General features: G+C 44.5%; 1 protein-coding gene across 1 annotated transcript in view; it reads left to right on the top strand.

The window, feature by feature from the left end:
- Nucleotides 1-23,149, top strand: part of DNAH6 (dynein axonemal heavy chain 6) — a 226,064-nt gene that overhangs the window by 127,633 nt on the left and 75,282 nt on the right. Inside the window, exons 39-48 of the mRNA XM_081101535.1 lie at nucleotides 192-339; nucleotides 1,054-1,211; nucleotides 3,116-3,247; nucleotides 5,510-5,681; nucleotides 9,793-9,939; nucleotides 11,375-11,448; nucleotides 13,691-13,845; nucleotides 14,317-14,548; nucleotides 17,430-17,582; nucleotides 20,212-20,352. Coding sequence (XP_080957661.1) covers nucleotides 192-339; nucleotides 1,054-1,211; nucleotides 3,116-3,247; nucleotides 5,510-5,681; nucleotides 9,793-9,939; nucleotides 11,375-11,448; nucleotides 13,691-13,845; nucleotides 14,317-14,548; nucleotides 17,430-17,582; nucleotides 20,212-20,352 — 1,512 coding nt within the window. The remainder of the gene's footprint in view (nucleotides 1-191; nucleotides 340-1,053; nucleotides 1,212-3,115; nucleotides 3,248-5,509; nucleotides 5,682-9,792; nucleotides 9,940-11,374; nucleotides 11,449-13,690; nucleotides 13,846-14,316; nucleotides 14,549-17,429; nucleotides 17,583-20,211; nucleotides 20,353-23,149) is intronic.

Genomic DNA, 23,149 nt, shown 5'->3' with positions numbered 1-23,149 from the left:
AGAACATTTCTTGGGCTCTAGGAGATATAATTACATGGAATCTCCAGGAAAAGAAAGACACGTTTCAATCTGGTTTTACCCTCTCTCCTTTTATCCTATTCCTTACTCGTTGTAATGAATTACTACTGATAAAGACAATTGAAAGTTATTATATTGAATGTGACATCATTAACGTTTGTTTGAATTTAAAGTCTGTTATTGCAAAAGGATTGCTAAATAGAATTCAGGAATCAGCTGGCTATGTTCCTGTTTATCTAAATTTTTCTGCTCAAACTTCATCTGCAAGAACACAAGAGATCATTGAATCAAAACTGGAAAGGAAAAGAAAAAATATTCTAGGTAAGAATTATCATTTTCATTTGTCTCATGCAAATTAAGTTAATAAGTAACAAAAACAGGGCATGTAATAAAATTACAATTGGTTATTTTCTTTGCTTAATTTAATTGTTAATATGATTTTGTTACTGGCATTCTTTCCTGTGCTAACATATCTAGATATGTTACTGTTAACAAGCATGATAATTTACTTCTATCATCATCTTCAACTCACATCTTCAGTCTCTGCCTCTCCCTGGAGGGGTGGAGCTCTCCCTCAACCCAGCCTGCATCCTCTCCAATCTGGGACCCCTCAGGGGATGTCTGACTGCCCTATGGGATCAGGCCTAAACCAGCAGTCGGACATCCCTCTCGCAATCTATGTCTTTGGACCTATATTTGTTCACCCCATGCTCAGGCCACACATTGGTGAGGGCAGTGGCTGGGATTGAGAGAGATCAGGAGAGCTGGCATCATTGTGCACCTCTGAGAGTGAGGGTGAGGCACATTCTGACAAGTGGTCATCGCGGCCCGGGCCATGTCTCCCTGCAGGGGGCCTGGATGGAGCCAGAGGGAGGTCTCTCCTCCTCGAGGCAGGTCTCTGCTAGGGCCTCTTCACTCCTGAGCTCATTATGACCTACGGGGTGTTCACTGAGTTCAAAGCCTTACCTAAACTCTGTTTTACGTTTTCCAAAGGCAAATCATAATGCTTAAATCAAATTCATTTTATTTACCCAGGAGCACCAAAAAACAAACGTATTGTGATTTTTGTTGATGATTTAAATATGCCCAGACTGGATCGCTATGGCTCTCAGCCTCCGATTGAATTACTTCGGCAGTATCAAGATTTTGGTGGATTTTATGACAGAAACAAACTCTTTTGGAAAGACATACAGGTTACTTTAGGTTTTAAATTCCTTTGCATGCTTACATTTAAACAGCAAGGAAAATATGGTGTATTACATTGATTTTCAACCTTTTTCATCTCATGGCACACATAAAGTACTAAAATTTTGCAACACACCAAAAAATATGTTATATTTTTGTCAATCTGACAAAAAATAGGCATAATTTTTATTGATTTACAAAAAATAATAATAGCAGTAATTACCTGCCTTTTTGCTCCAAAGTGATTTAAAAAACAATCAGTTGCCTATACTTGTATATAAGGATTTCTGGTATCAAGAATTAACTAATCAGATGCAGCCTTATTATGCAATGTGATCAATAAGATGAAGTCCTATTATATGACCTATATGTTTATGGTTCAAGATACGGCTGTTGTCGGTTTTTCATTTGACAATCTAAGGGAAAAGAGGTCAGTGCCCCTGATTAAAGAGTCGGGAATTGTTTTAAAAATTCTTTCGGCACACCACTGTGCCACAGGACACTGGTTGAAAACCACTGGGGTATTAGTTTGCTCAGGTCACCATAACAAAGTAGCTCAAACAACAAAAAGTTACTTTCTCACAATTCTAGAGGCTGAAAGTTCAAGATCAAGATGTCATCAGGGTTTGTTTATTCTAAGGCCTCTCTCTTTGGCTTACAGCTGTCTTCTCCCTGTGCCTTCTCATAATCTTAACTGTGTACTCATCTGTGTTCAAACCTCCTCCTCTTATCAGGATACTAGTCATATTGGATTAGGGCTCTCTCTCTTGACCTCATTTTAAATTGATTACCTCTTTAAAGACTCTGTCTCCAAATACAGTCACATTTTGAGATACTGAGCATTAGGGCATCAACATACGATTGGCCAGGAGGAGGAAGAGAAAGCCCATGACCTATGGCTTCAGTGTTTCCTATATGTGGTTCAATTAATCAGTCCACGTTGAGTTCTTGTCATGCTCGATTCAGGACATTCACAGACAGGGAGGCAGCCCGGACCTCCCAGAGGGCTCAGCTTTAGAGGGTAGATGGACATGTATTTATTAGGCAGGATGATAAATGGAGTTAGGAGGGCATGAGGGCTGGGGGCTGGGTTGAGGATGAGAGAAACCTTCCCAAAGGGGATGAGGTCAGAAGAGGGTTTTGCAGGCAGAGCATAGCAAAACAAGGAAAGGGAGCATTCTGCATCTCATAGGCAAGACATGTGGAACACCACAGTGGTGTGGAATGTGAACACCAAAGCAATGGGAATGCAGAGATCAGCCAAGGGGGCCATGGATCCAATGATGAGAAACACGGATTTATCCTCTAAGTGGGGGCGGGGGGCTTTGAAGGAAACGTTATGGGAACATCTCCTTGGCTGCAGGTGAGGGGTGGGCTAGAGACCAGAGGCCACTGCAATATCTTGTATTGATCTATTGATGAAATGTTACCAGAGGCTCTGAGGAACCTAACCATGTATTTCCCGTAGGAGCAATTATTCAGTGTGTGTTAATTCTGTGTTCCCAGTGACTTTATGGAACGCAAGTACCACAAATAATGAGAATCCACTGAATGGGTCAAGTTAGTATATGTTGAATGAATATATTTTAACTTAAGATAAAAATTCTTACAATGTTTTAAGATTAAGTTTTTGCATCGGCGTATTTATTTAAGGCAGGTGAGTTAGCTGGGTGACCTTGAGCGATTTAACTAGCCAGGGCCTTCTTTTTTTTTAACGTAAAAAATGGCGGTAACAATCGTGATCTCCTGGGGTTGCTGTGAAAACCAAGCCAGACAATGTGTTGGAAAACGTAATGCAATGCTTGCAAAGGGCAGGTCCTCAAAAATTGTTAGATCTGAGTCCTGCCGTTGGGAGGGACAGACCTCATCTTTCCCTTTGTTGGGTGACCCAAGTGGACTTCTCCCTGGACAGGATGTGACCATTGCATCAGCGTGTGCACCTCCAGGTGGTGGCCGCAACCCAGTGACCCCCCGCTTCATCCGACACTTCAGCATGCTGTGTCTCCCGATGCCCTCGGAGCACAGCCTGAAACAGATCTTCCAGGTGAGTGTTGACTTAAACGTAGGCAAGAAGGGAAAACATATTTGTTCCCAAACCACCATGATCAAGGCAGTCTGTCCTCTATCTGAACAGAAACCAGGTAAACACAGGGCCTCTGGTAGCTGGCAGGCATGCACATCACCATCCTCTGTACTTGTGGTCTCACAGGTGGTTTTAGGAATGCAGAAAGGTTGTCAAATGCAGCCCCTACCTTTAATGAAGGCTGTACCCTGGGCCCTTGCCTTAGAGTACTCTGTACCCAGTTCTCAGCAGAGCTCACCCACTGCCCAGCCCCACCTGTGTGCTCATTTCCGGCCTGACCACACCAGACACAATTCTGGTAGCCCCACAGGCCCCAACTCAACACAACTCAGAATTCACCACCTCCAGGGCCACCATCACATCCAGTAGAAATAACCCCCCATGTTTCTCCCACCTGTACGACTTTCCTAAGAGCCACTTTCTCATCCTTTAAATGGGGCAGAGACCTATGCCTGCCCTGTAAGTGCTCAGCAGAATTGTTCCATGAATGGGAGGCATTATTTTGAATAGAATGATGGGGCGTGGGGGGGGGGGGCTGGATGGAGAGATACCATGAAAATGGCATAACTGGAGCAAGCATCCCATGTATATAAAATATATGTAGTGAATTTTTTTATTTTATATATATTGGAATGGTCCTACTCAAAATGCAGACCATGTCGATAATGTTAAACTCACATTAGGGGCCCAGGAGGACAGGTACCACTAAAAGATAGTCTTCATAAGCTACTACAAGTGATGTCCAACAGAGGGGCTCACTGATAACAAACGCTTCTGTTTATTTCAAAGTATCTCATATGTGAGCCCCAAATCTAAAGTCACAAGGACTGACTTGGAAGCATTGATGTGCATTCTGGTGGCTTCTCTCACACTTAATTCCAGGTTAATAATGATGGGAATTTATTATCAAAATCTATAATGATTTTCCCCAGCAACTGGGGGCAGAGGGCCTAGCTAATAAATATGTTCTTTCAGACTGTGACAAGTTATATATGAGAAGGCCAAAGATCTGTAAGAGCCTGATTGGAGGACTGATTTTAAGTGAAGTAGTCAGGGCAGACCTCTCTGAAGAGATGACATGTAACCTAAAACACAAAGGACGAGAAAGTCCTTCCCAAGCAGCCAGCCATAAGGCAGTGGGAGGGGGTACCATGTGCAGAGACCCTGAGGGAGGAGAGAGCATGGACTGGCTGGGGGGGGGGGGGGGCAGTGCCTGATTTGCATAATTAAAGGTAACAGAAGGGAGACAGGAATCGAAATGGAGAGGTCAGGGGGAGATGGAGGGAGTGAAGAAGCACAGATGAAAAAGAGTTGGTGCTGGGATGGGATAATGTCAAGGGAGAGAGACAGACTCAACACGTATATTCAGAATTGATGGTGAGGACAGAGAATGGGAGGTGTCCAAAGTGACCTCCAAATAACTGAGGGGGGAACTGAAAGGCAGGGAGTCTGTGGTTATGAGTAAGTTGCACTTTAAATGCACATGAAGAGGGAAGTCTATGGCATTGTTGGTCATCCTATTAATAAAAGCCCAATATGCTAAGTGTCCAGTCGTTTGGTCAGCCATTCAACCAATCAAAGTATGATATGCTAATGAATGCTAAGGCCACTCAACCACTTGCTATGATGTGCACTGACCACCAGGGGGCAGTTAGCTTGCTGCTGGGGTCCAGCTGATCGGGACTGAGTGAGATGGGCCGGACACGCCCTGGAGCCCTCCTGTGGTCCCTCTCTGGCTGGCCAACCTCCCATGTACCTCTCTGACCATCATCGTGCACCAATGGGGTCGGTTGGCCTGGTCTGCACCCTCTAGCAATCCGGGCTGAGGGCCCCCCCCCCCCCCCCCAGTGCACTGGGCCTCTAGTTTGCACATAAAAATCAAGGACTTCAGTTTATTTCCACATGAGTCTGAGCCCTCCATGGCGACCTTCTGGATCCACAGCGAGCAGCAGTCTCTGTTACTCAAGAGTGAGTTGATGGTCCATTCGCTGACCAGATAGGAATGCTGCCCAGGCATCTGCAGACCATCCCAGAAGACAGGAGTGAGCCCATTCTTGAGAATGTATTCTGAAATGAACAGAAGAGCTTAACACACAGAGGTCCTTGCATTGGAATTCACCCTCCTAGTTATTATTAGAAAAAGTATCATCAGATCTGGAACATTTGAAAGATACATTTTTGGTGGGGGAAAAAAAAATCTAACCTATATGTTTCTGGTTCTAGGCCATCTTAAATGGCTTCCTATTTGACTTTCAACCAGCTGTCAAGCAAACTGCATCCAACATTGTCGAAGCCTCAGTTGAGATTTATAACAGAATGAGTGTTGATCTTCTGCCAACACCAGCCAAGTCCCATTACGTGTTCAACTTGAGGGATTTATCCAAATGTGTGCAAGGTAGAGTATGGATCCCTCATTCTCAGACCTTCACCCTCCCTGCATTCTAGTCGCCCCAAATTTCTTGGTAGAATTGTATGTACCCAGTGTCTATGACGCTGGAAATCACATTACATGTCCCTGTTCAGTCACTCTCCACCCCCACCGCAGGCTGACTACTTTGCAGCTTCCTTCAAACAGCCAACACGCACTCCAATTTCTCACACCCAGCCCAGCCGAAGACCTTTCTTCATGTTTCACTGAAAAAAAAATAGAAGCAATCACACCAGAACTGCCTCATCTTCCAAATCTCTCAGGCAACCTGTATCTGCCTTCCCTCTTGCAGAGGCTGGGCCGTCTTTGCTGCTCTCAGTACCCCTCGGACCCTGAATCCCGGCCCCTCCTGCCTGGTCAAGGATTTTGTTGTTACCATTGCTGTTTCTCTTTGCATCATCGGTGTTTCCTCTTCTATGGAATCATTCCTAACAGCATAAAAACCTGCCACAATACTTCCCATCTTACTGGATCATTCTCTTTGGGGACTATATTGCCCTGCTGCTACCTCCGCATTTCCTCTGCTCCTTCTAAAAAGACCCCTTAAAGCGTGGTCTCACCTCACTGTCTCCTTACTTCCTCCAGTCCCAGTCTTTAGTATATTCCAGCTAAGCATTTATACTTGACACTGCACTGAACTACTCTTCGCTGCCTCTCTCTCTTGTCCAGTCCATCAATCAACTCTCAGTCTGAACATTAACCTCTCAGCAGTGTTGGCACAGCCCTCCCCGCCCTCTCTCTTGAAGCCCTTCTTTCTCATACCTCCTAGGGCACCCACTCTCTGGGGCTCCCTCCTCTCTCTCTGGCTACTGCTGCTCAGTTTCTTTGATTGCTGTCTCTCTTCTTCCCAACCTCTAAATGTTGGGATGCCCCAGAGTTCTTACTTCAGTCCTTTTTTTATTATTATTTTGTTAATCCTCACCCAAGGATATTTTTACCACTGATTTTTAGAGAGAGTGGAAGGGAGTGGGAGAGACACAGACAGAAAAACATCGATGTGAGAGAAACACATCAATTGGTTGCCTCCCCCACATGCCCCAACCAGGCTCAAGGATCAAGCCTGGGATCGGATCAAGTCTGAGGTATGTGCCCTTGACCATAATCAAACCTGGGACCCTTCAGTCCGTGGGCCAACGCTTTGTCCACTGAGCCAAACCAGCTAGGGCTTTTTTTTTTTTTTTTTTCATTTGAAATCAGAGCTTTATGATAACAGTTACGTTTCTTTTTTTTTTTTTTTCATTTTTATTGTTGAAAGTATTTTCCCCCGCTTGGTCACCTCCACCCCTCTCCTGCCCCCACCCCCAAGGGTTTTGCTGAACTACCAAATTGCCTGCCCATGGGTTATGTATATATGCATCTAAGTTCTTTGGTTAATATCTTCACCCCCCAGCTTTCCTCTGAGATCCATCAGTCCTCTCTCTATTTTATCTACACACACTGCCTAGGGAATTCAGTCAATTCTATGATCTTAAATGCATCTATTTAGAGATGCTTGAATGTCTACCGCCAGCTTCCCCTCTCCCTTAAGTGTCTGATTTGTATCTTCCACTCCTTTCTCAACAACCTCACTTGGATACCCAGTTGGAGTTCTTAAACTTGGCACGTCTGAATTCTTGCTTTATGCCTCCTTTCCATCCAGGTGTACCCCGGCCCAGATAAGGGGACTAAAACTAGTTGCTCTGGCCAAGAGCCCTGAAGACTCTTGGATTGTTCTCATTCCTCATTGACTCCCATCCACTCCATCAACATCCCCGATGGCTTTATCTTCAAAATATATCCCAAATCCAACCATTGCTTGCCACTCCATCACACCCACTCTAGCCCAAAGTACTGTCATGTCTCACCAGGATTTCTAACAGCAAGCACCCCTTATCTGTCTCTGGTCTCCTGCTTCCAGGCTGCCCACTTACCCACGTTAAACCTAGCTCTTAAACACATGGCAGAGGTATCCCCTGCTCAGTGTCCCAAGGCTGCTTCCCCATCACCTGCCATGGGACTGAGGTTCTGTTAGATCAGCAACCAGCAGCCTCCTGCCTTCATTGTCTACCACTTTCCTCCTGGCGGCTGCCACCTCCTTGCTGCTCCTGAAATAGGGCCTGCCTAGGGGCCTCTGTACTTCCTGTGGGATGCTCTTGCATCAGATACCCACATGACTCGCTTCCTCTGTTCAAATGTCACCTTCTCCTCTTCCCCTCTATGTCCCTTCATAGCACTTACTACCTGAAATCATACCCTAGATGTTTATCTGCACACATGTTTATGTCTGTCTCTCCCAATAGAATGTCAGCTTCATTAGAGCTGTTTGTTCAGCTCACCCATGCCTGGCACTGAATGAATGAATGTCATAGAATGTCAGAACTGAGAGAAATCTTTTACAATATCTAGACAAGTCCTCACCTTATTTTGTGCACAAGGACATCAATTTTCAGTGATCTTCCCTGTTCCTATCCAGTGCTGACTCTCTGTCCATTTCTCTTGTTTAGACATCACTGACTATTTTATTCTCAACAAAGATTCAAACAGACTAAAATGCATAAGTATATTTTAAATATCTATGAAGTGCCGTAAATGAAAGCTATCAAGCCCTTCTGTGTAAAGCAATGACTGGGCTCTCTGAAATCCTGCTCCCTCTTTTGTCCTCATCAGAATCTAATTCATTACAAAACACTGAAGAGATCTGTCGTTTATTACAAAGGCAGGGAATGAGCCAGGAGGCAATGGCTGACGGCAGAAGCTGAGGCGTGGCTTTAAGAACCCTGACCATCCCGTGTGGCCCTCGCCTCCCTTTTGCTCAGTTCTCACCACAGGTCCCTCATCTTTCCTACTCCCATTCCGATGGCTCTGCAATTCTCTTTTCCTTTTCCTGCCCCCGTAACCTTCAAGAGCCCAGGACTCCTGTGGCTGGCACAGCATCCTTGCCACAGGATGGCACAAAAACTGCTACTCCTCCTCCACTAAGATTTTACCCTCTGACCCAGCTTCGTCCTGGAATTCATGAACTAGTTTTCCATAGGAGACGTTGGAGCATGGCTTCGTTTCCTTAGTGATTGCTTTGGACCCACTTTCTGGTCCTCAGACATTGTCTGATCTAGTCATTTATGTATCATCCTTCCCTGTTGCCTTTCTATGCCTACGTTTTAGATCATTTCTGAGCCTCAAAGTTCAGGATGCGTTTTATCTCCGACAATGATACGTCATAGAGTATCCAGGAAGTTCCAAATTTGAATATCTTTCCCCTTGTCCTCACATTTTATCAAAATATCCTAGAAATGCCCTTATTCCTACAAATATTAGCTGAAAATAATTAAATTTTTAATCATTTCAAGAAACATATATCACACACACACACACACACACACACACATGCATGTGCAATGTGAGCTGCAAAAAAAACCCCCCACTATCTATAGAAATCCCCCATTATCCCAAAGCGGCATGGATGCTGCCAGCCATGCCGTAAGGTGCCTTCTGTCAGCCGTGCACCAGCGCTTATGGTAGAGACTCCCCGTCCCCCTCTGCACACTGTGAGGAGCCCCGGGGAAGGGTGCCACAGAGAATGAACACTTCTGTACATCACTGCTTTTGTTGTGACTTGAAATTATTAAAACTGTGTTTGCAGTAACCATTTATATTAATACAAAGAGTACTCAGAATAATTTGAGTAAAAGCCAGAAGGATGAGAACTGAACATTGAGAAAGAATAAGAGAGGACATTGATGTTTTGAAAACAGTGTCAAGGTCGGGAGGGGGAAGTTGCTTGATGAAAATACAGATTTTAAAGTGACGCTCCTCACTTAATGTAGTACAACTGGATGTAATGATGAGATGAACATTGCTTACACTTCCCATGTTCAGGGAAAGAAACACAAAACAAGAAAAAAGTGTTGTCAAGTAATGTGTCCCAGTTTTACTTTCAAAAAACGAGGTCACTGTTACTACATGTGTATATCCACAGGCAAAGCACCCATTGCTGGTAGTGTGGGGATCAAGTTGGACTTAAGGATCTTCTAGGTCATAAAACTAATACTATATGTTCCAGAAATGTCCAATTTTTCTTCTTTCCTTTTCTTAAAAACAGGTATCCTCCAGTGTGATTCAGCAACAATAAGAGAAGAAATGCAGATATTTAGACTCTTTTGCCATGAGTGTCAAAGAGTCTTCCATGATCGCCTGATTAATAATGAAGACAAGCAGTATTTCCATTCTATTTTGACAGAAATGGCCAGTAAGTGTCAATCTTTATTTAGCTCCTCTCTCTCTCTCTTTTTTTTTTTTTTAGTAGAAAAGCAATTTGGTTTCTATAAAGGAAAATTAAAATGATCTTATATAGGGTAAAACAAAGTGAATTTTAGTCATTCCTAAGTAAGTTTTTTTTCAATGCCTCAAATATATAAAACTAGGGGCCCAGTGTACAAATTCATGCACCTTGAAAGGAACTGTGGGCAGGTCTCGGCCCACCCTCTGTGCCCCCACTCTGCCCCTCCCACCATGGGCCCTGGTCCCCAGTCTGCCGGCAGCCCCACTCCAGCCACTGCTTCCATGCGCTGATGGCCCCGCCCCTCTTGCACCCACTGACAGTGTGGAGTGATTGGGGCTGGAGCCAGCAGCAGGTGTAAGTGGGGCCGTCAGTGGGTGCAAGTGGTTCTGCTGCCCCGATCATCCCTCAGGAGCAGGAAGAGGTGGAGAAGCCCTCAGGGGTGATCCGGGCTGGTAGCCACCACTCACACCCGCTGACGGCGCTGAGCGATCGGGACCGGTGCTGGGTGCTGGCAGCCAATGCGAGTGGGGGCTCTGGTGCCGGCTACAGGTGCAAGCGGGGCTGTCGCCAGCAGTGGGTGCAAGCAGCAGCTGCCGGCCCAAATTGCCCCTCAGGAGCAGGGGAAGGTGGAGAAGCTCTCAGGGGTGATCAGGGCCAGCAGCCACTCCTCACACCCGCTGATGGCGCTGAGCAACCGGGATCGGCGCTGAGCTCCAGGCGCTGGCAGCTAGTGCGAGCGGCAGCTCCGGAGCTGACAGCAGGTGTGAGCAGGACTGGTGCAAGTGCCAGGTGGGACCACGGCGCATGGGAACAAAGAATTTTCAGTAATCACAGAGGCTCACCCCAGTGACAGCAGCCGGCACCCTGCCTTGGTCTGGCATCCCCCACTCACCTACTCCACCATCCCGCCACGGCTGATACCCACTTTGTTCTGTGCTCTGCTGCCTGCTGCCAACACCTGCCATGTTCCACGCGCACCCCCTGGTGGTCAGCGCACATCATAGCGACCAGTTGTTCAGTTGTTCCACTGTTCAGTCTATTTGCATATTAGCCTTTTATTATGTAGGATATATGAAATACTATACAATTCATTGTATTGAAATTCAAGAAGGTTTAATATATTAAATTAAATATAGAATTTTAAGTAGAGGAGAGAATTTAGAAGAAACATTTTGTCTGATAAGAAGCCAGGATATTTCTAAAATATGTCTTATTAATTTGTATTCAATATCTATTATTTAATAAAATGCTTATTAATATTTTATATTCTTAACCTTAAACATGGGAGATTATCAACCAAACTAAAGTGGTACAGTATTAACATGGCTTTCCCTCAGGTTCATTTATATTAATTAAGGCTTCTACGTAAATAGCTAATATTTTGATTTTGTGTTTTGAATAGACAAATATTTTGGAATTGCAATTGGCCTGGAATATTTTTTGACTAAGCCCATTCTATTTGGAGATTTCATTAAGGCAAGTATATTCTAATGACTTGGGACGACATCTGAAGATTATAATTATATAAGTGTTACAATTATAAACCTTATAATTTGAAAATTATAAAGTTCAGGTTCACATTCTACGTGAACTTTACACCTGTGAAAATTAAAGATGTAGACCAGGGGTCAGCAAGCTATGGCCCATAGGCCCCATCGGCCTTCTGCCCATTTTTGTAAATAAAGTTCTGTGGTAGTACAGCCACACAATTCCACTTATACTATTTATGGGGTTACTTTTGCATTACAAGGCAGAATAGTAACAGAGACTATATGGCCTGCAAAGCCTGAAATATTTACTATCTGGCCCTTTAGAGAAAAAGATTGCTGACTCCTGATCTAGTTACATGCATTTTGATAATAGTTTGAATCAGAGACCCATCAGGTATTTAATTGGTAAGGAGGTTTAGTCTCTTAACTCAGGACTGGACTCCCCCTGACTGCATGTACCTGTGCATCCTATGTTCAAATGTTTCCAGCAATGGGAAGCTCACTGGTGAGCAGTGCTGCCCTCTTCATTTTAGAGGAGCTCTAATTCACAGCAAAATTTTCCTTGTTTTAAGTTCCTCAAGTCTGTTGCCCCAACAGCATCCACATATGGGCCCTAATTTTACCCTCTAGACCTGCCTAGAATAAGTCTTCCACCTAAGCACCCTGCCATTGTTGACAGACAGCTGTCTTGTTTTACAAGTTGACACTTTGGGTTCAACATTCTTAGTGTCTGTGAGAGAGAAAAGCCATACCTCCATTGTTCACCCTAAATCCTAGCATGGAGCTAGTCACTGCCGATTAAACAGGTGAATGAACCCGTCTTTGTATTATACGTATGCAATCCCTCATCACTCTGATAACCCCTGACAAGTAAAGAGGAGAAACCATTGATTTGTATAAAATATATTTATTTAAATGTTAGCCCTAACTGGTCTGGCTCAGTGGATGGAGCATTGGCCTGTGGACTGAAGGGTCCCAGGTTCAATTCCGGTCAAGGGCATGTACCTTGGTTGCAGGCACATCCCCAGTAGGGGTGTGTGCAGGAGGCGGCTGATCGATGTTTCTCTCTCATCAATGTTTCTAACTCTCTATCCCTCTCCCTTCCTCTCTGTAAGAAATCAATAAAATATATTTTTAAAAAAATAAATGTTACATTAAACACAAAGTCCAAAGTTTGTTTTCAAGTAGGGTTATATTTCTTTTGTGTTTCTAGTGATATTATTATCAAACTAGAGGCCTGATGCATGAAATTCTTATAAGGGGCTTGGCCCTCGCAGCCTCAGCTTCCTCTGGAAAGTCATCTGGATGGTCGTTCTGCTTTTTGGTCTAATTAGCATATTAGCTCTTTATTATATAGGATGGAGGAATAAAACAAAGGAAAAGAACAGTTGGATTCTTCTTGCATTGCCAAAGGGCATTTTAGTCAAAGTTACCAAATGAACATGCCCCCAGGGCAGCTGCTGAAACAAATAAAAGACATCATCAATAGGTCCAAACAAGACCTCAGTTCCCTATTGTTTATACCACATTTCATCCTCAATGATTTATTCATTGGGTAGCCGCTGTGTAGAAACTATGTGTAGTTCTGGCATGATTTTATAACCCTAACAGTCTGCCAGGCATCATTTTCAGCTCATTTCGTTTTTCTGAAGTCAGCAGCCTAGGAACAAAATTATGAAACCAGAGTTATGGATAGTAAGAAAATGTTTAAATGTATGCCTAAGCTCCTGTGTCAATTTTATTGAAAACAAAACTGAAATCCCAATATACTAGTTGAAAAAGTTAAATGAAATGGATTTTCACCTAGTCACAAAAATCTGAGTTTCCTTAGTCCCAGTTCCTTTGTTTTGAAAACCCTTCTAGCATATATGTAAGCAAATGATTAAATAACAACATAGCCGAAACTGGTTTGGCTCAGTGGATAGAGCGTCCGCCTGCGGACTGAAAGGTCCCAGGTTCGATTCCGGTCAAGGGCATGTACCTGGGTTGCGAGCACATCCCCAGTGGGAGATGTGCAGGAGGCAGCTGATCGATGTTTCTCTCTCATCGATGTTTCTAACTCTCTATCTCTTTCCCTTCCTCTCTGTAAAAAATCAATAAAATATATTTAAAAAAAAAAAATAACAACATAGATAAAATAATGTTCCCTGCTAAGGTCATGTGTGGTATATATATTTCTGTATCATAATTTATTCAACTCATTTCTTCTCCTATAAATCATCTTATAGTTTGGAGCAGATAAGTCTGATCGGATTTATAATGACTTGCCTGATATGGAGAAAATCGCAAATGTTCTCCAGGACTATCTTGATGACTATAACCTTACAAATCCCAAAGAAGTGAAGTTGGTGTTCTTCCAGGATGCGATAGAACACGTTACCAGGTAGAGTGCTAAAAGGTGCCCCATAAGACATCATTCTAATTTGTTTTGTATTAAAATGTAAGGGTTAAGCTGTGCCAAATTCTTTACATAGATACTAGATGGACAAATGTCTATAACAAATCCTGGTATAATTTAAGTTAGTTTTGAAATATTTTACATATATATGTATGAACTTTCTATGGAATCCCCAAGGTTGTTATTTTTTGCTAAACTTTAATAGATTGGTTTTTGTTTTAAATGTCATGGATCATTACAAAAAAGGGTCTAATAAGGTTCACAGAGGTACAAGTACAGTATAACAAGGCTGATTATATGCATGCCTAAAGAAAAAGGTGTTCAGGGTTATAGAAAAAACAAGTTAATGCAGGGATGACACTCGGTTGGCCGCCAGCCTTCCACGCTGGGGCAGGCCCTCTGAAAAGCCACATCTGTCCAGTTGAAATAGCTCTTTCTTTGCTTTGCTTCCTGCAGAATTGCCCGCATGATTCGTCAGGAGAGAGGCAACGCCCTGCTTGTCGGAGTAGGAGGCACTGGAAAGCAGTCTCTCACAAGACTTGCGGCTCACATATGTGGTTACAAATGTTTACAGATTGAACTGAGTCGGGGATATAATTATGAGAGTTTTCATGAAGACCTGAGGAAGTTGTACAAACTGGCTGGTGTAGAGGACAAGAACATGGTTTTCCTCTTCACAGACACACAGGTACCTATTTCAGTATCCAAAGTATCAGAACAGGAAAGGGTTACAATCACGTATGTGCCCGAATAGTTTTATGATGCAGCTCAGGGGCTTGTTCCCTCAGATAACAAGTGTCTTGGCTCTTGTAAAAGACTTTTATAGCACATTTTTTATTTCTTTTACCAACTATTATTTCCCCCTTTAAATTCTAAGTAAGTAAATATCATCAGAGGTAAAGGGAGTGAGACTATTTCTGTAGAGGTAGATCTAAGAAAGGAATTCCTTAAGTGAAATCAATTAGGGAAGTAGGCTTTTCTTAAGAAAAGGAAAAAATAACAGCTATGTGTTTGGGTTAAATTAACTTAAAAATTAAAATAGGATTTACATCTGTCTACAACAACCATTTTCACTGATTTAAATTTATTTTATAGTAGAGAATTTTCTACATTCACTACACTTGCATATCTTAACATTAAGGGGGGGGGGGGAACCTTTATAGAAATTAGCCAGGGAATAAGAAAGCAATAGATCTGATGCATAAATATTTTAAGTCCATTTTACTTTTTAAAACACATATAAATGGGATTAAATCCATTCATAAAATGGGGAAAATTTCTTAACATCTGTGACATGCAGTAAGTTCATATCTGAGTATGTAAATATTGTTTACAAATGAGAAACACCCATAGTCAAATGTGTGCCCGTCACTGGCTCTGACCTCCACCAAGGCCTGCCCTGGTTCCTAGCCATAGGACTTGGAGGCACAGCTGAGGACCCAAGTACTCCTTGCCGCCAGGGCAGACCCCCTGCAGTGCTGACCGAGAGACACATAATCGTTGACACTGTGGGCCCCAGTGACCTGAGCCAGAGGCATAACACTACCACCCCAGACCCCCTGCTATCAAATACCTCTACCCTTGACCTCCTGTGCTATACCACCAACCAGGGGTCATAGCAAACTCCAGGGTGCCCCTAACCACAAGTGAAAGAAAGTCTTCCCTCACCAAAGTCAGCCCGTGAAGTCTGGAAGAGGTGACCGCTTCCTCAAATGTGCAGACACCTAAGTAGAGCTACAGAGTTCATGAAGAATCAGGGAAACATGACTCCACCGAAGGAATACAGTAAGCCTCCCACGACTGGCCCCAAAGAAATGGAGATCCACAAATTTCCCCACAAATAATTCGAAATAGTTGTCCTAAAGATGCTAAGAGAGCTACATGAGAATGCAGATAAACAATCTAACAATATCAGGAAAATAACATCAGAACAAAATTATGGAGTGGGGACATCACCAAGATGGTGGTATAGGTTGTTCCCAATTTTACTCCATCCGCCCCCCCCCCCCAAAATATCTATCAACTATTCATGGACAAGATACCGCTGAGAAAACCTAGAACAAGGGGCAGAGGCTGAATCACCCCCTGGGCACCACAGAGATGAGGACGGACTGCATTAAAAGGTAACGGAGTGGCTACATGCTGGTGCAGCATCACACCAGGAGGTCTCCCCTGAGCCTACAGCTCCTCCAGTGAGACAAGAGAGCCCAGGTGGAATGCCAGGGTATGCTGCCTTGTGGAGCGCTTCTTGGGAGGTCCACTGCAGTCTCACATCATGGGGACAGCGGGGGAATCTGCAGGCCTTGACCACTGAGTGGTTGGGGGGACTCACAACCATCAGCACTTGGAACTTGGCAGACTGCGTTGCTACCTGCAGCGCCCAAGTAGTCGTTTCAAGCGGCAGCTTTGCTCATCTGCGAAGCCAAGGTAGGGGTACAGTCTTGCCAGAGAACCGAGCAGGGGCACAGGTCTATCTGAGTGGAGGTTCTCAAACAAAAAGCCTTTCCATGTCTGGAACCTGGTCTGCCTCCCTACCCTGCCCAGGCAGAGGAGCTGAGCCACAGCCCTGCCCATTGCTGAGGGGAGCTCACAGCCCTCAACTTATGATGGGGTTATGTCCCAATAAGCCCACTGTAAGCAGAGAATATCATAAATTGAAAATGCACTTAATATACCTACTCTATACCGAACGTCATAGCTTAGCCTAGCATACCTTAAATGTGCTGAGAATAGTTACACTAGCCTACAGTTGGACGAAATCATCTAACACAAAGCCCATTTTGAATACACTGTTGAATATCTCTTGAAAGCGTATCTCTTTCATACCACTGTAAAGTTGAAAACTGGTAAGTTGAATCATCATAAGTCAGGGACTATCTATATATAAATGGTTCCAAAGTTTGAGCAGATATTTTAACGGAAACTAAGAAATATGGAATAATATTTGCCCTTGCTACTAGTAATAATCAAAGGACTGCAAATTAAATTCGCCCAGAGGAAACATTTACAGTCCCCACAACATTACATGTTAAAGGTTAATGAAGTCATACTTGAATTGAATAGGAAACTTTGACATTTTCAAAATTTAGAAAACATTCATATACTTTAATTGCTAATCTCACTCCTGGGAATTTATCCCCTGGAAATAATCCAGCCAGGGAGAAAAGCTATAGGCCTAAATATGTTCTTATATGTACATAAGACTGTAAACTATCTAAGTTTATGTAAATGTATGGCACATCAGCTCAATGGTGTGCTATGCTCCCGTTAATGGTTGTAAACATGATGAGTACACTACAGAACTGTGGATTAATATTTACGACAGAATGTTCACTGGAAGGAGCAGATTATAAAATGCTTGCACATATGACTAAACCATGTAAAAGGTGATGCCAAATATCAATGTACTTGCTATGTTAGAATATTAAGAGTCTATCTAATTTTTAAGATTATCTTCTCTTAAAGATAAAACTAACTGAATGTGAATTTTGAAAAAAATATTGGCTTTATACTTTACAATGTAAAATGGTTGAATGAGTTATAATAAATCACTTTGCTTCCTTCTACAGATTGTAGTGGAAGAGTTCCTAGAAGATATAAATAACATCTTGAACTCAGGTGAAGTGCCTAACTTATTTGAAAAGGATGAACTGGAGCAGGTTTTAGCAGCCACCAGACCAAGAGCTAAAGAAGCCGGAATTTCCGAGGGAAATAGGGATGAGGTAGGACGTGTGAGAATGGCTATACGGCTTTATAGAACAAAAAAAATTGTCTTAGCCTTTTTAAAAATGGTCCACAAATCTCCTTAAGGTGTCAGTGGATGGAATTGCTTTACCAGTATAATTGGTTTCCTTAGTAATTCTTGGTATTTTATATCCTGCATTCAAAGCGTTGGTTCACCAGACTCGCAACGAAGTCCGTGGAAAGCAGAAACCCTCCTGCCCCATGAAGGTCATAGTCTTGTCCAAGATGTTTCACAGGCCCTCGGCGCCCTGCCCGAGGGGTCCAGTGTTGTTGACTCCCTGCCTATCAGCCGGTTGTGGCACAACTAAAACAGAAATGCATACTTCCTCTTCCTCTTCCTTCCTCTTCCTCCTTCCTCCTTCCTCCTTCCTCCTTCCTCCTTCCTCCTTCCTCCTTCCTTCCTTTCCTTTCCTTCCTCCTTCCTTCCTTCCTCCTTCCTCCTTCCTCCTTCCTTCCTTTCCTTTCCTTCCTCCTTCCTTCCTTCCTTCCTTCCTCCTTCCTTCCTTCCTCCTTCCTCCTTCCTCCTTCCTTCCTTCCTCCTTCCTCCTTCCTCCTTCCTTCCTTCCTCTTTCCTTCCTTCCTTCCTTCCTTCCTTCCTCCTTCCTCCTTCCTCCTTCCTCCTTCCTCCTTCCTCCTTCCTTTCTTCCTTCCTTCCTTCCTTCCTTCCTCCTTCTTTCCTTTCCTTCCTTCCTTCCTTCCTTCCTTCCTTCCTCCTTCCTCCTTCCTCCTTCCTCCTTCCTTCCTTCCTTCCTTCTTCCTCCTTCCTCCTTCCTTCCTTCCTCCTTCCTCCTTCCTTCCTCCTTCCTTCCTTCCTTCCTTCCTTCCTCCTTTCTTCCTTCCTCCTTCCTCCTTCCTTCCTCCTTCCTCCTTTCTTCCTTCCTCCTTCCTTCCTTCCTTCCTTCCTCCTTCCTCCTTCCTCCTTCCTTCCTTCCTCCTTCCTTCCTTCCTTCCTTCCTTTCTCCTCCTCCTCCTCCTCCTCCTCCTCCTCCTCCTCCTCCTCCTCCTCCTCCTCCTCCTCCTTCTTCTTCTTCTTCTTCTTCTTCTTCTTCTTCTTCTTCTTCTTCTTCTTCTTCTTCTTTCTCTCTCTCTCTCTCTCTCTCTCTCTCTCTCTCTCTCTCTCTCTCCCTCCCTCCCCACAGCTGGCACTCTGCTAAATTCCATATGCTGCTGTTTGTCTACCTACCCCACTCCTTTTTCTTTCTTCACCTTCTTTAACTTTATGGCCATTTTTCATGTCTTCTGTGTCCTTTCATGAGAATTTCCTCTACTGCTAGATCAGGGCTTATAGGCGTAGACAGCAGGGTCTACTTCAGCTAATGTAAGTAGAAATGGCTCTATTCCAGGCACACAATCACTGGGAGGGCCAAAGAAAGGGATTCCAGGCTGAATTCCTTGGAATGATGTGAAATGCACACTGTAGAAGTCAATGGTCAAGGAAGCTGCTGCCTTGCCACCCATTCCTGCTGAGCCAGGAAGCCACCCAATCAGCATGCTGCTGCTTCAGCTGCCAGCTCCGAAGCCATGCATCCGTCACCCTGTCAGGAAGCAGCTGAAATAGGAGCTGTTAGTTCACATTTTCCTGGGGGAAAATGAAACTGGTCCCTGTACACAGGGAACAAGGAGAGAACAAAGGAAGAGGGAGAGCACTGCAGATTGGCAGGTAGCAGGTTTAATAAGCAAGAAAACTGCTTGGCCAGTGTGGCTCAGTGGTTGAATGTCAACCTGTGAACCAGGAGGTCACAGTTTGATTCCCAGTCAAGGCACATGCCCGGACTGTGGGCTCGATCCCAAGTGGTGGGGGGCGGGGGGGGGGGGGCGGTACCTGCAGGAGTCAAGAGACAGCTGATCAATGATTCTCTCTCATCATTGATGTTTCTATCTCTCGCTCCTTCTCCCTTCCTCTCTGAAATCAAGAAAACAATATTTTTTTTAAAAGATAAGCAAGAGAACTTTTGTCTTGGGCATCCTCAAGGTGAGTAGATCTTCATACTGCCCACCAGAATCTTAAAAGTTTACATAGAGGACTTAACTGGGCTCAGCCACGTCTATTGTCCATATGGTCTCTACAACACATTGCTCTCTCAAGACTGTGTCCTTGAAATGGCTCCTGCTGTGGGAGCAGTGGGCAGAACATGCAATCTAAGGACAAGGGAGGGTGACCAGCTGATGGCTTACCCAGAAGTCATGTCCTCTCAGTGACCTCCTCTAACAGGAGCCACATCTGGCGATAGTGGCTCCAGGTGCATACCACTTCTATCAGGCTCTGCACCTGCAAAAAATGTTGCCCTACACCCTGTCTCTCTCCCTCAATGGTCCTCCACCAAGGAGCAAAACTTCATGTAAATACCACCCTCCACTAGTTCAAGGGGTCTCATAAGTGCACTGGTGAGGAGAATCTTAATCACATCCAGACTGTAGCTGCAAAGGAGTCTGAAAAATGTCATGTTTAGGCTTTCCAGACAAGAGGGGTTGGAATGGATATTCAACAAAATAATTTAGATATTTACTTCACTGACATATTTTAATTGATATTGGTAGCCAACACTTGTTTTCATTGTTGCTTCATCCTTATTTTAAATTGAAAAATTATCTCTTTTTTTTTGGCAGGTGTTTCAATACTTTATTAGCAGAGTCCGTCAGAAGCTGCACATTGTTCTCTGTATGAGCCCTGTGGGAGAGGCCTTCCGGTCCCGATGCCGCATGTTCCCGTCCCTTGTGAACTGCTGTACCATTGACTGGTTTGTCCAGGTCGGTGACTCCCCAGGACTTCTCTTTCTGATGTTGGATTTGCTTGATTTTAAAGGAGTAATATGGCACTAGTTTTAAAGCCCTCTAAAAATTTACTCATATGCAAGAGATGACATTGACAATTATCAGACAAAGGCAACGCAGAATTTATAAAGGAAGAGGAGACTCTTGAATTTAGCAATGTAGACGTCAGTGATCTTGACAAGAGCTGTTTCAGCAGAGTTATGGGAGATAAGGTTCAATAGAGAAGAGGGAAGAGGAATCTGAGACAATGAGTACAGCAGCACCCCCTTATCCACGGTTTCAGTCTCCATGGTTTCAGTTCCTGGGGTCACGCTCAGTGCAGAAATATTACATGGAAAACTTCAGAAATAAATAATTTGTAAGTTTTGAATTGCACACCATTCTAAGTAGTGTGATGAAATCTCACACCATCCTGCTCTGTCCCTCCTGGGACATGAATTATTCCTTTGTCCAGCATAGCCACACTGTGTACACGACCCACCCATTAGTCACTTAGTGGACATCTCCATTATCAGGTCTACTGTCAAGGTATCACAGTGCTTATGTGTAAGTAGCCCGTGTTTTACTTAATAATGACCCCCAGAGCACAGTAGTAGTGGTGCTGGCAGTTCAGATATGCCAAAGAGAAGCCATTAAGTGCTTTCTTTAAATGAAAAGGTATTTATATATAAGAAGAAGAAAAAACATAGTATGTATAGGGTCCAGTACTAGTCACAGTTTTAGGCATCCATGGGGGTCTTGGGAGGTATCCCCCATGGATAAGGGGGGACGACTGCCGACTCTTTTAAGACGTTTTTCCCCAAAGGAGCACCAGGAGATGAGTAATAGCTAGAGTGGTATGTGTAGTGAAGAGAAGAGTCTTTTGAAGTGAGAAATACAAACAGCACATATGTGTGCTGACGGAAATGATCCAGAAAAAAGAAATATATTGACGGTGCAGCAGACAGACTTAAGGGTGGTTCGACCAATGTCTTTGAGTAGACAAGAATAATGGAATCAAGTCATCAGTGAAGGGGCTGATTTGGACAGGGAGCATGAACTTACCCCAGAGTACCAGGAAGGAAGGTAGAATGTATGAGCACAGGTGCAGATGCATGGGAACTCACTGAAGTTCTGTTTTCATTGCTTCTGGGTTTTTTTTATTTTTTATTTTTTAGTGATGTGGGAAGCAAGGTCATCAGCTGAAAATGAAGAGAGAAGAGGAAGGATTAACAGTCTGAGAAAGTAGTGTAGGCTGTAAAATGCTCACTTAGGAGAGTACATTAGGGGTGAATTAGAAAATGTAGATTTTCTGGGCTGCACTATGAACCTGCTGGAACTGGTTGCCATGAATTTAAAGTGAGACCAGTCAGCACAGCTGTGTGTTTCTCCACCATGCTCAGCTGCACAGTCACTGGCATGGGGTAACAGAGAGCTGCATTTGACTAAGGTTCAGGTAAGCTCAAAGAAACAAGAGAGGAGCAAAGGAGTTGAGGTGAGCAGAACAGCGATTATAATAACGAACCTGAAGTCCAATTGCATAATAAATCGAGTGAGCACATAATATATGAAATTTTATTCATGGAATTATCCCAGAGACACCTAATTATTTATTCATTAATCAACAAAAACTTATCGAATAATTTCTATCTGCCAGACATTGTGCTGAGGAGAGCAAATGCAGACTCAGATCTCCCTCAAATGAACACAGCTGTTCAGTTTATTAAACACTAGTGACCCAGTGTATGAATTCGTGCACCTTGAAAGGAACTATGGGCCACGAGGCTACAGTGGGCACAGGGGTGGGTCTTGGCCCATCCTCCGCACCCCCATCCAGCCCCTCCCACCATGGCCCCCTGGTACCCTGTCTGCTGGCAGCCCTGCTCCCGTTGCTGCTCCCACACAATGATGGCGCAGGCCCCGCTCGTACCCACTGATGACACGGAGTGATTGCGGCCGGCACCAGCAACAGGTGCGAGTGAGGCCAGCGCAGTCAGCAGGTGCAAGCAGTGGCTGCCAGCCCCGATCGCCCCTCAGGAAGAGGGGGAGGTGGAGAAGCTCTGAGGGGCGGTCAGGGCTGGCAGCTGCCGCTTGCACCCACTGACTGTGCCAAGCGATAGGGGCCAGTGCCAGGCACCGGCAGTGGGTGTGAGCACCAGGCAGGACCTCAGCATGCAGGAGCAAAGAATGTTCAGTAACCACTAGAGGCTCGTCCTGTTGACAGTGACCGGTGCCCTGCCTTGGTCTGGTACCCCTGCTCACCTGCTCCACCATCCTGCTGCAGTCAATGCCTGCCATGTTTCACGCTCTGCCACCTGCTGCCAATGCCCACCATGTTCCGCGTGCACCCCTGGTGGTCAGCACACATCATAGCTACCAGTTGTTTGGTTGTTTGCTTGTTCTGCCATTCATCTATTTGCATATTAGGGTTTTATATATAGACTAAAGGCCCAGTGTATGAAAATTTGTGCACTCGGGAGGGTCCCTCAGCCTGGCCTGCGCCCTCTTGCAGTCTGGGGACCCCTCAGGGGATGACCACCTGCTGACTTAGGCCTGCTCCCTGGGAGGATCAGGCCTAAGCTGGCAGTTAGACATCCCTCTGGCAGCCCAGGAGCCCTCAGGGGATGTCCATTTGCCAGCGGGGAGCAGGCCTAAGCTGCAGTCGGACATCTTTAGTGCTGCTGAGGAGGTGGGAGAGGCTCCCACCACCACCGCTGTACTGGCTGAGCAGAGCTCCCCCTGTGGGAGCACACTGACCACCAGGGGCAGCTCCTGCATTGAGCATCTGCCCCAT

This window comes from Myotis nattereri, assembly GCF_964212035.1.
Source record: "Myotis nattereri genome assembly, chromosome: 10".
NCBI classification, from domain to species: Eukaryota; Metazoa; Chordata; class Mammalia; order Chiroptera; family Vespertilionidae; genus Myotis; species Myotis nattereri.
The sequence above is the reverse complement of the archived record's forward strand: the minus strand, read 5'-3'. Positions and strand labels throughout refer to the sequence as shown.